Here is a 15,087-nt window from a genome sequence, read left to right as displayed (position 1 = left end):
CTATATAACAGGAAGAATCACGTTATATTTTCTGAGAATGCAGAGGCATCTTCAAAGTACCTTTGCAGTTTTAACTTTCATTTTGAAATACGTTGATACTAGTAATTATTTTAATAAAGTATTAGCTATTTACGATTAATAATTGCTTCTACTTGTTGAGTACTTACTATGTTTCTGATACTACAACATCTAAATAATTCTTCACCTAATCCTCATAAGGCACCTGGCTGGCTCAGTCAGTGCAGCATGGGACACTTGATCTTGGGGCTGTGAGTTTAAGCCGAACAGTGAGCGTAGAGCTTACTTAAATAAATAAACAAACAAACTTAAGAGATACGTATCATTATCCTAATTTACAGATGAGGAAACTGAGGCACAGAAAGGCTAAGTAACTTGTCCAGAGTCACAAGTTAGTATCTATTAGTGATTGAATTTGAACCCCAGAAGTGTGATGGCACAGCAGTGCTTAACCATGTTACCTAGTTAATGATAATAATGGTTAGGAGGATATGGAGTAAAAGTGACAATTCTTGGACTTAATGTGCTAGAGGCTAATTTTAAGCTAGTAGAGCAGAATAAAACTTTTAATGTGAATTTATCATTTGATATTTGTGAGACAAGTGTAAATTACCAGTTTGCAGCCTGGCAATGAGACTGGATTAGTGAGCAATTTATTTTGACTCAAATTCATCAAAGGACACAGAGGTTATGTGCTGGGCTGACCTAGATCCTCGGTGAGCCATAACGAATAATCACTATGGAATTCAAGGACATCAACTCATAAGGAATTAACATTTTACATTAATTTTAATGTGCTGGAATTTGAAAGGATCAGCATGAAGTGCTGATAATCTTCTCAAATTATACATAAATACACATGGAAATGAAATTTATTAACATTCTTATAAAAATTCTCAAGGCCATTCACATTCTGTATAACTTGTTCATTCAAAGACATTTATTGAGCACCTATGGGGTGCGTGGGTGATGCAGTTGGTTAGGTGGGATTCTTGGTTTTGGCTCAGGTCATGATCTCAGGGTCCTGAGATCCAGCAAACCCCCCCACCCCAGCTCAGCAAGGGGTCTGCTTGAGACTGTCTCCCTCTGCTTTTCCCCTCCCCCCACCCCCGCACTCTTTCTCTAAACAAAAAAATAAATAAATCTAAAAACAACATTTATTGAGCACCTACTATGTGCTGGACACTGTTAGAAGTGCTCTGAATAGAGCAATGAACAAAACCAAATTCTTGTCCTCGTGGAGTTTAATTCTAATGGGAGGAGATAGATGAAACAAATGAATAAACAATTAGAATATTACCAAGTGCTAAAGAACATACCACTTCTCTCCAAAATTAGGCTTTATCAAGAGGTGAGTCTATGTTCATATAAATAGGTAAAATGTTTACACAAATTCCCAGAAGGGAAAAGTGGACTATAACACAGTTTTATCAGGAAACTAAACTGTGCTCTCTTCTGGACGTTCAGCTTCAGAGCCTTTGCCTAACCTCTCTTTATCACTTACACAGTGTTAATAGCAACTTGTAACAAAACGGCAGCAGTTAACACGGTCACTACAGATTAGCTACCACCTGGCTGTGTTAGGCACTGTGCTAAGCAATTTGCGTCTTTAATTACCAAAACGACCCTCCAAGGTAAGCATTTTTATTCCTATTTTCCAGATAAGCAAGTTGTGTCAGAGAAGCAGTCACACGCCCGTTATCACAGTAGGAAAAGCGATGAAATACGCAAAAAGAATAAAAAGGACTGGGGCTGCAACTTCAGTACACGAGAAGAGATGAAGGACAGAAAAAAGGACAGAAAACTACGGAGTACCAATGCCGGCTCCACCACGCGGAGATGCCGCCGGAAGGCGGCGCCGGAAGTCGGGGCGCGGCTTCCGGACCTCACGCCGGAAGTGGCTCGTCAGCGCCGCCGACAGACCTTCGTGGAGAAAGTTGCTTTTGGGTTGAGCTGCCGGTTGTCCACGAGGTGCTTTGAGTTCGCTCCCAAGCGTATCTGCAATTCAAAATGTCGCACCCGTCCCCCCAAACTAAGCCCTCCAACCCCAGTAACCCCAGAGTCTTCTTTGATGTGGACATCGGAGGGGAGCGAGGTGAGCGGAGTCTGATACTTGCGGAATGGCCCCGAGGAAGCTATGCTTCCCGGGATTCGGGGGATTCCGACGGTGGCGTGCGGTTCGGGCCAGGGGCTGCTCTGTGGTGCGGAGGGGACGGCTGCCCAGACTGGACTGCTGGAACAAATCCAGGCTTCAAAGGCTGGGTCGAGCCAGCGCCCTTGTACCAATGCCATCGGTCGTGCGGAAGTTTCTGGAAATTTTTGGTTTTGGGATTGTGGCGGCCTTTACGTTTGCCTCCTGATTCGGTTGTACCTCCTCGCCACCTTGCACTATCAAGCAGGCATAAAATAAAATTATTTTATGTTTGCAGTGGGACATTCAGAAAACTGATAATGTGTTTTTTGGGTTCCAGTCACGCCGTGTCTTATGCCACGCGAGATACACCAGAGTTGCCAGATTGTAAATTAAAGCGACTTTTGCTGGTTGATTTTTCTTATTACCAATTTTTAACTTAGAGGTCCCGTCAGATTGGCGAACATTTTCTCTGTGTTGGCACTGGGGAAAATGAGCTCAGTGTAGCAATGTGGTTGCCTAGGCTACGTCAGCACTTCGGGAGCTCCTGAGGTCTTGTGAATTAGCCTATTGCTTTGTAACTGAAATACCCTTGTTCTGGAACAGGTTAGAATTGTTAGCTGGTCTGTGTGAATGCATATACAGACGGACACATCGGGATTCAGGGACCCCCGTGGCTGATTATGACACACACATGTATTTATATATACATTTATTTTGTTTTGAAGTTAGTGCGAGGTTTGTTTTTACCTGCCTTAGGCGTTGTCTCCAATGGGAACTTTTTCATCTTTTGCTTCAGCGGCTGCACTAGGGAGGTTCCATAGAGCACAAAGGCTACAGCTATACTTAAAACTCAGCCAACCCGACCACTCAAAGGATATTTGATTTTTCTCCTATTGGTTACTTGGTGGTTGGAATTGCTGAGTACAAGTATAAGAAATTACTCAGAATTTAAAACCATTTGTACTTCATGCTGTCCCTTATATGGTCCTAATCTGCTGGCTCTGTATTTTTGATCCTTTGTTAACATGTAGAAAAATGATTGTTTCAAATTCATCTAGATACAGGACACTTAACATTAGACTAATTTTGAGTATTTAGAAAAATGACCAAAAAAGAGAACTTGGTATCTCAGTCACTATACTTTCGCCAACCATCCTTTTATCATTTGCTTAGTTGCTTGTTTTGCATACTGACATGTTTTCATTTTTTCTTTTAGTTGGTCGAATTGTCTTAGAATTGTTTGCAGATATTGTACCCAAAACTGCAGAAAATTTTCGTGCATTGTGTACAGGGGAAAAAGGCATTGGACCCACCACTGGGAAACCTCTCCATTTCAAAGGATGCCCTTTCCATCGAAGTATGTGTAAATTTTTTAATCTGATTCTTACAAATAATTCTGTTCTATAGCAATTAGGGAAGAAAATACTAAGTAAAGGGAAGTAAAGAGTGAAAGTTAAAAATTACTGTTAGTTTCAGGAGAATGCTCTAACATCTGAGGCAGTAGCTCAGTTTCATAAAGTTTGGGCTGTGAACAGTGGAAATATGAGAGGGTACTAAGGTTTACTTATAGAGAAATGGACTACCTAGCTTCACCAGTGCCCTAAGCTCTTCACTCCATTGGGATTAGATTGAGAAAAAAGGGTGTGCCATGATAAAGAAGCAGACTTTAGATAGTTTGACTGCCTGGTGGCAAAAAAGTTATAACTACCACTTGGGCAAGATTGCTTGGGAAGGCTGTAGCCGATTTAAAGATTCAGTGTCTTGGTGTGATATTTAATTAAAAAATGACATTTCAACAACAATGCTTATCACACTTTGTAACTATACCTTTGTTTAGTGATTATTTGATGCTTCCCCTAATAGAGTGTAGGTTCCATGAATTAAGGAACTATTTTTTCACCATCTTGTTTTCAGACAAGTATAGTACTATATGTAGTATAGTTACTGAGTGGGTACTCAATAAATATTTGTTTAATGAATAAATATGTTAAAATATAATCATGAGTAGTTAGTTTATTAAAAGCAACTTAAGAAAAAACTAACATTGATTTTAAAATGTTTAAACTGTTGATTTATATTCATGTTTAATAAAATACTAAAATGTACTGTAGAATGTAGTATATGGAAAAGAGTTGACATAGCAGGCCTGAGACTGTTCTCCTTGGAAAGGTTTGCTTGCAGCCTGGCCATTACCTGGAGTTTAGGAACTTGGCACTGGAACCATTCCCTGAATCATAAAGATGGTTTACTGTGCCTGGATTATTTTACAAACACTTTGATTTATGCTAAACACCTGCTTTCCTTTTGGGAGTCTGGAATTTTGGTACATGCTAGGTAGAGAGTAACTGCATGATCTGGCCTGGTAAAAACCTTGGGCTTACTTGGGCAACAACATTGTGCATATGTTGCAGCATTTTTTTTTGCTGGGGGAAAAATGTGCTCTCTGACCTTTCATGGGAGGGAGAGAATATAAGGAAGCACATAGATTTCTCCAGACTCTGTTGTATCTTTTCCTTTTATCGACTAGCTCTGTGTCCTTACTTTATTGCTGTAATATGACCAAATGCTGAGTCCCATGAATCCTAGGAAATTTCTGAACGTGAGGGTGGTCTTGGGAACCTTTGACACCAAGTGATAATATTTGCTGAAGTACTCGCATTATGGTATAACAAATCTACTGGGAATAATTGGTCTTAGTAGACATCAGTGAGTAACACATGTCTAGCCATATACACAATGAAAAACAGTTGCTGTACTTAAGGAATTAATGTTTCCTGGAAGAGACAGATTATTACGATATACGTTATGAATGTTATAAAGTGGAGGTAGAGTCAAGATACTGTGGGAGAAAAATTATGAGATCCAACTTTGGGGTCTCAGTGACAGTTATATAGGGGAGGTACCATTTGAACTAATTCTTAGAGTATTAGTGAGTGATCAGTCAGTAAAAGTAGTTTGGACCCAGGCTATGAAAAGTTTAGAGTTATGGGGATGGGTGGGGAAAGACAGGAGAGTGGTATGACTAGAGTCATGTTTTAGGAAGTTTCTTTCTTACTACATGTTCATTAGTTAACATTGCTGTAGTCATCCATATTTTAGTTTCTAATAGTTATTTTCCTTTTTTGTAGTTATTAAGAAATTTATGATTCAGGGTGGAGACTTCTCAAATCAAAATGGGACAGGTGGAGAAAGTATTTATGGTGAAAAATTTGAAGATGAAAATTTCTATTATAAGGTAAAGTAGGTAAAAGTAAGTGTTTATTGCTAATAATAAAGGTCGTTGTGTGTCTGGTCTGGGGTACTAGTTGGATTAAGACACCAATAAATGTCTCAAGTGTGCATAGATTCTCCTTTTCTTGTAAAAGATATCATATTTGTGAATATGCTCTTTAACATACAAAAATTTCATCCACAAATTTTATTTGGCAAAAATATGTCAGTATGATCCAGGTTTACATACTTCACTAAAGCCAATGAGTTTTTAAGAGCAGCCACCATGTGGCAAATTGTTTCCAGGAAAAATGTTCTCATTATCAGAAGGATGGTAACTTGTGCATTTTTACGCTTGAATTTGAAAAGCAACAAAACCATCGCTAACATCCACATGTCAGGGGATTTGCAAAGTAGCGGATATGGTTAATGTCCAAGCTCCTACAGGACATTAGTGGTGCCTCTGCCTTCTTACCTTCATTGTCCCAAGATGTAATCGGGTATATTGCGTCATTCAAGTTGTAAGAATGGACATGCAAGTACAAAAGTAGAGTAATATCTTTGGAAATGAGGAATATGAGCAAGGTAATTAGGATAATTTGAAAAGAAAATGTCATCAGTCTTTTAAACAGTATTTATTGGCTGCAGCTATTATGTATTTAGTACTGTCACTGGCACCAAGGAGTTTATAAAAATGAATAGCCTTGATAACAAGGAATTTATGATATTTATAGGGAAGACAAGATTAAAACACATGGGACAACAGGAGAATAATATAATAATGGGCAAATAAATGCTAAATTGATTGAGACTTTCTGTATATATTATAGGAGAAAGAGATGATTTATATATTCCAAATTATGAGGGAAGATATTGAAGAGGAATGGGTACTTAAGCTGGGCCTTGCAGGGTGGCCAAGACTTGGTTAGACAGGAACTAAAACATAGATTCCAGTTTGAATGAGGGATATAAGTAAGTAAAGACAAAGGCAATAGGAGGCTGAGAAAATAAAGTTAATATTCTATTTGTTATTATGGGAAAAGCACCAAACTTTTGGAAAGGAGAAAGGGAAGCTACCTCTGAAGGATGAAAACTAAGATTATGTGATTGCTTTGATCAAAAGAAAGGACATAGTTTTTGCCTTCTGCAAACTTGGTAGCCCTGAAAGCTGAATTTTTTGGGTTGCAGGGGTAAAAGGCATTTTCAGTGGGAAGACTAACATGAGAGTACAATGCATGGCCCAATGATGAATAATTTAGAAAATCTAAGGATAAAGTGGAAAGATGAAGAAATCTGGTTTCACAGCACTTTTGAACAGGTTGATGCCAAGTAGAAATTTGATTTCAAGATGTATGCAGCAGTTTCTTTAGGTCATTCTCTGAAGAATGGTTCTCTGAAGATTCACCTGGGATGAAAGCCATAATGTTTGGATTCCTTTGAGATTAGGGAAGTACCTAAGGAATGTCCTGTCTAAATTGAATATCCCATCACTGTTCCCAGTTTATTGATGTGTAAAGGAAGAATCATAGCATAGGCCCCTAAAAATGGGAAGATTATTGAGTTCTTCTCAGAAAAGAGAACATTCATTATAAAAAAGGACAAAGTATAATCATTAGATTTCCTTAATGCAGCATCTTTGTCTTAAAGTTGAGATATAAGCCTGTTCTAAAAATGGCCAATTTAGGAATCTAAATTGTTATTTTATTTGGTTTCATAAGGTTTTTTTTATTTTTATTTTTATTTTATTTTATTTTATTTTTTTAAAGATTTTATTTATTTATTTGAGAGAGAGAGAATGAGAGAGAGGCGAGTACATGAGAGGGGGGAGGGTCAGAGGAAGAAGCAGACTCCCTGCCGAGCAGGGAGCCCGATGCGGGACTCGATCCAGGGACTCCAGGATCGTGACCTGAGCCGAAGGCAGTCGCTTAACCAACTGAGCCACCCAGGCGCCCTCATAAGGTTTTTTTTAAAGTCTAGAAGGTGATTACCCCATGTTTGTGAATTAAAGGTTGCAATTTATACAAAATAACACTACATTGTTTGCTCTAAATGATATTACAGCCTGCCCTAGTTTTCTGTGAATGGTCAGTGAAAGAACAGTTCACACTAGGACCTCTAACCTTCGTTTTCTTTTACTGATTTGTATTTCTACAGCATGATCAGGAAGGTTTATTGAGCATGGCAAATGCAGGCTGCAATACAAATGGTTCTCAGTTCTTTATCACAGCAGTCCCAACTCCTCACTTGGATGGGAAACATGTGGTATTTGGCCAAGTAATTAAAGGAATGGGTGTGGCAAGGATACTGGAAAATGTAGAAGTGAAAGGTGAAAAACCTGCCAAAGTAAGTAAAAAGTTACAGTGAAATACACTTGTTATCTTAATTACTGTCTTAAAGAGATGTAAGTAAAAGGATCAGATGATTATTAACTGGGAAAATGTTAAGATGACTTTTGGCATAGAAGCCTAGACCTGCCACTTTTTCTTGAAACTTTTCTACAGTGGGAAGGATAACATTAGGGTAGTTTAAAAAGAGATTTTTATTATTTCCACTTCAATTTTGGTGATTTTTTTTGTAGGTTTCTTAACTTTTCTATACCTGCAAAAGTTTGAATCAGTATATACACTAGTACATAGTAGGAAGAGGATAGGAATCCTGTTGAGACTCTGCTGTTTAACTGGTGGTTTGGCCTTGATCTGGTTATTTAAATTTTCTGGGCATGTTTCCTCATCTTATATAAATTTCTTTAGGGTTTAGACTAGATTATGTAACTCTAAAGAGCCTTGTGTTCTAAATGTCTGTGAAATCACAGTGGCCACAAAACTACCTAACCTAATTGGCAGGGCTGTGATTGGGAATTAGAAACTGAAATACCTGCAGGAAGTAGGCTGTCACCATTGTATGAAAGAAACAGTAGTGGAATTGAAAGGACATGCCTCACCTAAAGAAAATTACATAGAGAATGATAGTATTTTCAACATATTCTTCATATACTGAGCTGCTGAATAGCAGTAAAACACTTTCCTAAAATAGTGTCATGGTATTACTGGGAATGTATATAAAGGGCATTATTGTAATTAGAGCAGATAGAGGAGACTTCTGTCAATCTGTCATTTGAGAAGTGACTTGGACAGTGTTGCACATGACTGACAGTTGTATAGCTTTTAAACTCAGATTTCTTGTTTTTAATCTCATTAATATGGTAGTAGACCTCTACAATTTAGGATTATTTTTACAGTTGTGCGTTATTGCAGAATGCGGAGAATTGAAGGAAGGGGATGATTGGGGCATATTCCCAAAAGATGGCTCTGGTGACAGTCATCCAGACTTCCCTGAGGATGCAGATATAGATTTAAAAGATGTGAGTACTTTCAGATTATTATTATTAAAAATAGTACTAAAATTTTGAATTACTCATATCTGTCTTAGTGATGGAACCTAGCATTAAACCACATTAATTACTAAAATGCAACATATTTGTATTTTTTAATACAGGTAAATAAAATTTTACTAATAACAGAAGATGTAAAAAATATTGGAAATACTTTTTTCAAATCTCAGAACTGGGAGATGGCCATTAAAAAATATGCAAAAGTTTTAAGGTAATAAAGTATTTTTAATTAATTAATTCTAAAAGTTTGTAAATTGAATTATAAACTGAAATTCAGAGTTGTTTATTGTCTTTTTGGCAAAATTACTTTGCAGAATAATAACCAGCTGTGTTGAAATAGTTTCACATCTTTTGTTTCCTCCAGCTTCTTACTTTGAAAAATTTCAAAATACAGGAAAGTTGAAAGAATAATATATGAATACACCTGTACCTTTATCTCTTTACACTATTTTTAACTCTTACTATATTTGTTTTTGTAGAATCATTTTGAAAGGAAGTTACAGATACCATGACACTTTACCCCTAAATAGTTGAGCAGGGTAATTCCTAAGAAACGAAAACGTGCTTCTACATAACCTTGATACAATTGAAACACCCTGAAAATAACATTGATACAATATTATCTAATATGTAATCCATGTTCATATTTCCACAATTATTTCAATTTTCTTTTTTTAGTCCAGAGTCCACTGTATCATTTGGTTTTATGTCTTTAGTCTCTTATCTTTAGTAGTCCCTACTCTGCACTAGGTTTTTGTAGTCATTTGTATCTTGTGGAGTCTTCAGTCAGTTGTCTTATTGAATACCATCTGTATTTATTTGATTACTTCCTCAAGATTAGTTTGAGGTTAAATATTTTGGTAAGAGGACTTAAATCGGTGGTGAATATTTCCTTTGATATCACATCCTGAAGGCACACGTCAGTTTGGCCTATTTTGAGTTTTGGCACTTGGTTAAAGTGGTGTCAGCCAGATGCTTGTGTCATAAAGCTACCTTTTCCCTTTCGTAAATAAGTACTTTGTGAGGTGATCCTGTGAGATTGTGTGAATATCCAGTTCCTAACCTTTCTTTCATTCAGTGGGTTTTTGCATCATTGAAGATCCTTCCCTGAATCAGTTACTATACTGGTCACAGAACTGATTTTCTAATTTTTTCATTCTGCAGTTATTTTCTTGCATTCTAATGTTTACGAGAGCCTCTTCCTTCTCCCCACCCCTTTTTAGTATTATATACTTGTGGATTTTTTTTAAGTTCAACCTATTATACTATCATTCTTTTTGATGTTCAAAGGGTTCCAAATTTGTCCAGTGGAAGCCCCCTTTTCCTGTATCCTTTGGACATGTTCCTATTAGTCTGTGAGCACTTGCTTTCTGGTACAAGGTGTTTCAGTTTCATCTTTTACTTAACTGTTTCCAGATCTGGTATTAGCAGTTTCTCCAAGGAGCCCTGGTTCTTGGTTCTTTTTATTGGGGGATAGATTTTAGAAACCATATTCTGAGGGCCAGGTGTGCCCATTGTTTCTGGCCCCTTTTCCGTGGGCAGAGCCAGGAACTGTATTCAGATACAGTTCAAAATCAACCCTGCAAAGGTTCTTCACCTTGCCTCATTCCATTCTCTCTCCCACGGTGACAACCTTGGCGCAAACATACTTAACGTTGGAAAATACATAATGGAGACCTGAGCTTTAAAAATTGGGAAATGTTAGTAGTGCATAATTATCTTTAGATTTGAGGAATGCTGTTAAATTGGTTTCTTTGAACACTTTGGGGAAAAAAGTTGGAACAAATAAAAATCTTCTAAAGGAAAATAAGATTGTGATCATTAAGAATATTACTATTAGCATTTGATGAGCTTTTTATATCAGAAATGACCTAATACTTTTTGCCATAGTTGAAGGAGCAGAGTAAGTTGTGTGTGGCATTATATGCTACCTTTATTAATGTATTCTCCAGATATGTGGAAGGTTCAAAGGCTGTTATTGAGAAAGCAGATAGATTGAAGCTGCAACCTATAGCTTTAAGCTGTGTGCTGAATATTGGTGCTTGTAAACTGAAGATGTCAAATTGGCAGGGAGCAATCGACAGTTGTTTGGAGGTAAGTCTCTTTGACATCAGACTTTTTGAAGGAGTGAGATTATGATTTATCAACTTGAAAAACAATTTTATGTACAGTAATATATTTTATTAGAGGACCAAATGAGACTTGATGAAGCATAACTTAAAAGTCATTTTATCTCTAAATATTTTGGACCTTCAGTTCTTCCTGTTAATCCATTTATTTAGCTGATGACATTATGTAACTTAATATCTATAAAGATACTTTCCTTTTTTCCTCAGAGCATATGTATCAGCTCATTTATTCATTGAACATATTGAGCACCTTTTGTGTGCAGGGCATTGGAATATGGGTTGCAGAGCCAGTCAGACTTGGTGTTTTTGTTAGACTTCTGTCACTAACTTTGTGATCTTGGTTAAGTCCTAATTTTAGAGTCTTAACATCTTTATATTAAATGAAAATAATCCGTGCCTCACAGGATTGTTACAAAGATTATATAACATATGTAAACCATTTAGCATAGTTTTGGGCACATGTTAGGCATCTAATAGAGATTAGGTGCTTTAATTAAAAGACTCAGACTCTTAAGGAACTTTTTATTTGGCTGAGGAGGGAGTCTGTTTTAATTTAGGGTCATCAGGACTTGTATAAAGAGAATGGGTACTACTGGAACATAAAGGTCACCTGTCTTTATGGGGACATCCAGGAATACTAACTGATAAAACTAGATAGGTGGCAGCATTACCTCCTTACATAGAGCAATTATGATACTCTCCCTCTTGCACAGTTGAAAAATTTTCCAAACTACGTATTTAGAAAGATCATCTCCAGTAATTTTTATGTATATTGCACATTAAGCTATGTACTTAGATCAGCTATGCCTATAGCTGTAGAAATACAGAGCAAGTAGAAATACAGTGAGATGTGGTACGCCTAGCTGGCTCAGTTGGTAGAGTGTGTGACTCTTGATCTTGAGGTTGTAAGTTCTAGTCCCTTGTTCGGGGTCGCGATTAATTAAAATTAAAAAAAAAAAAGGATGAGATCTTAATTTGGTAGGATAGTTAGAATAAGGGATAAGAATATATTTAGAAGGGATCATATAGGGGCACCTGGGTGGCTTAGTTGTTAAGTGTCTGCCTTCGGCTCAGGTCATGATCCCAGGGTCCTGGGATTGAGCCCCACTTCGGGCTCCCTGCTCCGCGGGAGGCCTGCTTCTCCCTCTCCCACTCCCCCTGCTTGTGTTCCCTCTCTCACTGTCTATCAGAAAATAAATAAAAATCTTAAAAAAAAAAAAGGGGGGGGGGAGCATGTAATAGAGGAAAAAACTTATCCAAGGAAACGATGGGTCTTCACTCCGGATTTCTTTCTTTTTTTAAGTAGGCTCCGCACCCAACATGGGGCTCGAACTCATGACCCTGAGATCGAGTCGCATGGTCTTCTGACTGAACCAGCCACGTGCCCCAACTCTGGATTTCTTTTTGACCTTTGAGAGGCAGATAATACAACTTTTTCAGTAAAATCTTAGTATTGACCTTTAGAAGATGTGAAGTAAACAAAATTATTTGTAATATGTTTATTTCAAAGGAGAGACCTATTCAACTTTACTCACACTCCTTAAAAAACCCTGTAGGTTTTTTTTTTTTTTTAAGATTTTATTTATTTATTTGACAGAGAGAGACAGAGAGGGAACACAAGCAGGGGGAGTGGGAGAGGGAGAAGCAGGCTCTCCGCCGAGCAGGGAGCCCGATGTGGGGCTCGATCCCAGGACCCCGGGATCATGACCTGAGCGGAAGGCAGACGCTTAACGACTGAGCCCCCCAGGCGCCCAACCCTGTAGGTTTTAAGTAAAAGAGTGTAACAAATTTTTTATTCATAACAGTTTTCTGTTATCACTTAGGGCCCAATCAGGAGATAGAAACTATACAGTAATTTGAAAAGAGAAAGCTTAATATAAAAGAGTATGTAAGAGGGGATTGGAATAATGAGGGAATGGCTAATAAAGAGAATTCTAAAGAATATGGGAAAGCAGATATATATATCTGCTATATATATGGAGCAGTCACTCCCCCTAGGCTAGGATGGAGCCCCCAAGGAAGAGGCACCTCATGACAGCCCCTAGGCTGATGTCCAGACCTCACTGGGGAGGGGGGATGGCTGTGACTTACTGGGTGGCAGAGAAGTTCACTGGCTACCATACTTATGGGACTCCGCTGTAGTGTTTGGGTAAGTTGCCTGCAGTGAGCTGATGTGTGCTGTCGACCAAGCTCAATGCAGGAGCCTGCAAGAAGTGTACTGGAACCTGGAAGAGAAACAGCTTTTCTTGTCTGTGTCCTTTTGGTACCCTCTACTGATAAAATGTAATGTGCCCGCTGGCAGAGAGAAGAAATTTATTTACAGGGTCCATCCAGCTCCATTATCACAGAGCAGTGAAGGGTTGATTTGGAGTTGACTGGCAATAAATTGAAATTTAGTACATATATTTAATAATATTTAGGTAAAAATACTAATTTTATAATTTCTTGTAGGCTCTTGAAATAGACCCATCCAATACCAAAGCATTATACCGTAGAGCTCAAGGATGGCAAGGATTAAAAGAATACGATCAAGCATTGGTAAAATTTTGTTCTAAGCTTTAATATTTTTAGACAATCACCTTCATAAATCATATATCTAATGTTTCTTTAAATGTTTTTTTTTTCAATTAAAGGCTGATCTTAAGAAAGCTCAGGAGATAGCACCGGAAGATAAAGGTAAGTTGGCAATTTTTATGGTCAAAGTTCATTTTGTCCTGTTAAGAATGTATCTTTATGAACCATTGTACCCTTTGCCACTTAGATATTTGTTCAACAGATACTACATAATGACTGTTATTGGTACTGATCATATGGCAGTGAACAAGTCAAGGTCCCTGCTCTCAAAAGAGCTTACATTCTAGTTACTCTTCAGAATACTGATTTTCACATACCCAAATATTTTTCTCTCATATCATTTGAGATCTGGTTCCTATTACTTTAATTCTAGTTGAAAGCACAGCAGTAAAAGATACAGTATTTATGATGAATTTAATGTCTGGGACCATTCCTTAAGCTGAATGAGGCCATAATACAAGTATTCTAGTTACTGGATGTGTATTTTAGGAAAGCTTTGGGAAGTTAGGACAAAAATTAGTTTGCTTTTTTCAAATACGCCTGCTACAAATAGTGATACGAGATCTAGATATTAAAATATATCTTCAGTCTCTCACTGCTAAAGTAAAACGGGAGGCACTTAATTGCCTTCTCTCATAGGGAGAGAGAAGGCAAATCTACACGTAATTCAGTTAGACTTCTCTCAAATTGACAATCTTCTAAAGTTATGTTTCATGGTTTTTGTGTTTGTGTGATTGCTTTGTCAGTAAAATAGTCTATTAATTGAGCTCAGTTACTTTACAGAGAAGAGTTGTATCAACGGGGAGAATTAACTATCATATGTAAAACATTAGTTGTTGGGCATCCTAATTTTTTGGATGTTTTGAGAAATAACCCCTATTACGTATTTATTTTACAGCTATCCAGGCAGAATTGCTGAAAGTCAAACAAAAGATAAAAGCACAGAAAGATAAAGAGAAGGCAGCGTATGCAAAAATGTTTGCCTAGTAAGAAATTCAGTTTTATTTAAATATGCATTGATTGTTATATAAAGGCAATAAGAAAATTTAAAGGTTTTGTCAGTTATATATATGATCCCTGATGTGTTTCCTTTGATACTTCAGTTTCCCATTGTTTTACATTTCAGGAATACTGAAAAGAGTTCACTCTTTATAAAACAGTGTTACAAAATACAGTGAAGTTTGATTTTTTTTTTAAATGGCTTTGTGCATTAATCACAAAGAATAATGGTGTCTGTTATTCTAAACTCGGTACCTGTTTCTAAACTCCTGAAGACACATCTTGTTGAATAAACAATTTAAAGCTTAAGTTTGTATACTGTTTCCCTCAATTCTTTGATGTATTTCTCTGTGGTTGGTTTTTGCTGGTGTTTTGTACTTATGTACAAAATATTCAGGGGTCAACACTTTCTCCAAAGGGCCAGATAGTAAATATTTTAGGTTTTGTGGACCATTGTCATCTGTCACAACTACTCATTTCTGCAGCTGTAGCCACAGACCGTATGTAAACCATTGGGCATCATGTGTTCCAGTAAAACTATTCCTGAGAAAAGTGGTGGGCTGGATGCTAAACTCTGGTATAGAATATACATTTATATTTGAAGTTTTGAATTTGACAAGTCAAATCTACAT

General features: G+C 37.3%; 1 protein-coding gene across 2 annotated transcripts; it reads left to right on the top strand.

Moving 5' to 3' along the window:
• The first annotated feature begins 1,296 nt into the window (after positions 1–1,296).
• PPID (peptidylprolyl isomerase D) lies at positions 1,297–14,764 on the top strand. Of its 2 annotated transcripts, XM_032413079.1 has the most exons (10): positions 1,309–2,113; positions 3,369–3,509; positions 5,281–5,387; positions 7,517–7,705; positions 8,601–8,723; positions 8,858–8,964; positions 10,706–10,847; positions 13,334–13,420; positions 13,516–13,558; positions 14,355–14,764. In XM_032413079.1, exons 1-10 carry the CDS (start codon positions 2,029–2,031, stop codon positions 14,441–14,443), a joined length of 1,113 nt encoding a protein of 370 aa, XP_032268970.1. In that variant the 5' UTR covers positions 1,309–2,028; the 3' UTR covers positions 14,444–14,764. The 2 variants fall into 2 exon arrangements, with proteins under 2 accessions (XP_032268969.1, XP_032268970.1); XM_032413078.1 differs by having other exon boundaries at positions 1,297–2,113; positions 13,516–14,764.
• The last annotated feature ends 323 nt before the right edge of the window (positions 14,765–15,087 follow it).

Source organism: Phoca vitulina, unplaced genomic scaffold, assembly GCF_004348235.1.
Source record: "Phoca vitulina isolate PV1807 unplaced genomic scaffold, GSC_HSeal_1.0 scaffold14, whole genome shotgun sequence".
Lineage (NCBI taxonomy): Eukaryota > Metazoa > Chordata > Mammalia > Carnivora > Phocidae > Phoca > Phoca vitulina.
Note: the sequence above shows the minus strand (reverse complement) of the source record. Positions and strands in the feature narration are given on the sequence as shown.